Raw genomic sequence first — 2,500 nt, forward strand, 5'->3', positions numbered from 1 at the left:
CAAAGGCTTCTGCAGCCTTCTTTGGTCCGACTCGGCGTAGAGGTTGGACTTCTCCAGCTCCTTGGTCGAGGGGAAGTCGTCGACGGACGCGTCTCTCAGCATCCACGACTTGTCCGAGTGCGTGGGCAACGGCGAGGGCTCGTCGATGTCGTTGGTGGGGACGATGTGGTAGTCGGCGAGTTTTGGGTGAGATTCGCTCGAGTTGCTGGCGTGGCCTTGAGAAGACTGTGGCGTCTCCGTCTTGTTCTCCGTTTCTGGGCCTCTTCGTCGCCCGCGCTGTCGCCTGCGGAAGAGGAGAACGACGAGGAGGAACAGGATGAACACCATCACGGCGACGACGCTCAGAAGTCCTCCGGTCACGAAGACTCGGTCCATCGTCACCAGCCGGACTTCAGCGATCTCGTTGGACACCTGCAGTGTGAGATTGGTTTCGACGACACCCGCTTTGTTCTCGGCTACGCAGCGGTATGTTCCTTGGTCCCGAGGGGCGGCGCCAGCGATGGTGAGATTCGAAAAGCGAGTTGCATGGTTCGGCGACACGAGTTCTAGCACCCGGTAGCGCTGAGAGTCACTCCCGTTCTGGAGCGGACGGTTGCCGAGCAGCCAGGTCACGGCGGCATCAATGTCTGTTTCGACGCGGCAGGCGAGGGACACGTTCTCCCCGTGGGCAGCCAGCACCCGGGGGGCGACGGCAGTGACCTTCGGAACGCACACGAATTCGTCGAGGGTGAGAGTCTGCCAGTGATGGTCCTGCAGGCGCTTCGGCCTCAGACACGAGGGCGGCTCTGAGAAGGCAACGTTCCGCTCGACCATCCACTCCCGCAGAGGCCGGAGAGAACAATCGCAGTGCCACGGATTGCCGTCCAAATGCAGCTCGTGGATTGCAACTAAAGGCAAGACGACGCTGGCATGCAACGTGGTGAATTTATTACCAGACAGCTTCAGTACTTCTAGACGAGTAAGGCCACGGAAAGCACGTTCATTAGCACTGGCGATGAGGTTGAAAGAGAGGTCCAGACGGACGAGGTCTGGTGTTGGAGTAAAAGCCGCATCTAAGAGAGTCTCTAAATTATTGTAGGCGAGTCTCAAATCCCTTAGTCCAGGCACATCCTTGAGGGCCTCGGAAGGAACGGCGCGCAGGAGGTTGTGGCTCAGATCAAGCTCCACCAAGTTGGCCAGCTTGTTGAACGCCCCGCTGTCCATGTGCTTCAGGTTGCAGAAGTTGAGCCACACCTTCTGCAGGTTGACGAGGCCGGTGTCGACGAAGGCATCTCGCGGCAGGATCTGCAGGTTGTTCTGCTTGAGGTCGAGCACCTGCGTCGAGGGATCCAGGCCGCGCGGGATGTCGATGAACTCTGCGTCGGGGCAGGACACCGTCTCCTTTCCGTCTCGCCACTTGCACTGGCACGGCTTCGGACACTCGCCGCCCGTCCCGCACACTACCCACGCCCACACACACGCCCATAGCCAGGCCCAGCGTAGAGATCTTCGGATCATGGGTGCTCCCAAGTGCGTCCTTGAGTTCATTTTGTCTCTAAATAAACGAATGTTAAAACGCCATTGCACACTGACGCCACAAACACTGTCAATTTAATAATCCAATTAGCTCTCTCCCGCGATGTCATATGATCTAATACCAATCACATTATTACACTAAAGCCCGATATCTACGTTGTATAATCGGAACACCAATCACTATAAAAAAAAATCTTCAAAACTCTTCGAAGCCCGTTTTCATGTCCTCCTTCTTGGCAATCGTCGATATAGGGGAACAGGAAAAAGGGGGAAAAGGAAGCTGGAGATGAAACCGGCGACCTAGAATGCCTTTAATAAACGTTAAAATGTTCTATCTGCCTTGGAACCGTGAACAAGACCTGGAACACTGCCGACGAAGAGAGAAAAAACAGGATCTTAACGTTCCACAAATTTCACAAGCCTATGAATTTCTTCGACCTGTCCGCCATTCCATCTCCTCCAGACGCTTGGTCATTGATTGGCTCCTTGGAATCCCAGCGTCACTCAGCGGGAACTGAAAGTAAAGAAAATGAAGGATATTAATCCACGGCTGAAGAATACTGAAAGAACTGGAACTAGTTTATCGATTTTGTCATTAAACTTTGAGAAGAATGCTGTTAACTAAATGTCCTAAAAAATTGTTCTCTAACTTTAACATGTTTTCATAAAACAAATGTGGGTTCACATGTGTGTGTGTTTGTCTTTGTATATGGATGTCTTTATAAGTAGATATTTACACACATACACACACACACACACACACACACACACACACACACACACACACACACACACACACACACACACACACATATATATATATATATATATATATATATATATATATATATATATATATATATATATATATATATATATATATATATATGGATATATAGATAGGTAGTCAGATAGATAAACAGATAAATAGATAAATAGACAGAGAGAGAGAGAGAGAGAGAGAGAGAGATGGATAGACAGACAG

The 2,500-nt window shown here is 50.6% G+C and overlaps 1 protein-coding gene across 1 annotated transcript in view; it reads right to left on the bottom strand.

Annotated features, from left to right (window-relative positions):
- The window catches only part of LOC119596080 (amphoterin-induced protein 2-like), a 144,661-nt gene that overhangs the window by 14,065 nt on the left and 128,096 nt on the right, over window positions 1–2,500 (bottom strand). Inside the window, exon 3 of the mRNA XM_037945206.1 lies at window positions 1–2,029. This exon is cut by the window's left edge and continues 320 nt beyond it. Within this exon, the coding sequence (XP_037801134.1) occupies window positions 1–1,527 (1,527 nt within the window). The 5' untranslated portion in view covers window positions 1,528–2,029. The remainder of the gene's footprint in view (window positions 2,030–2,500) is intronic.

This window comes from Penaeus monodon, chromosome 37 (assembly GCF_015228065.2).
Source record: "Penaeus monodon isolate SGIC_2016 chromosome 37, NSTDA_Pmon_1, whole genome shotgun sequence".
In the NCBI taxonomy this organism is placed as follows: domain Eukaryota; kingdom Metazoa; phylum Arthropoda; class Malacostraca; order Decapoda; family Penaeidae; genus Penaeus; species Penaeus monodon.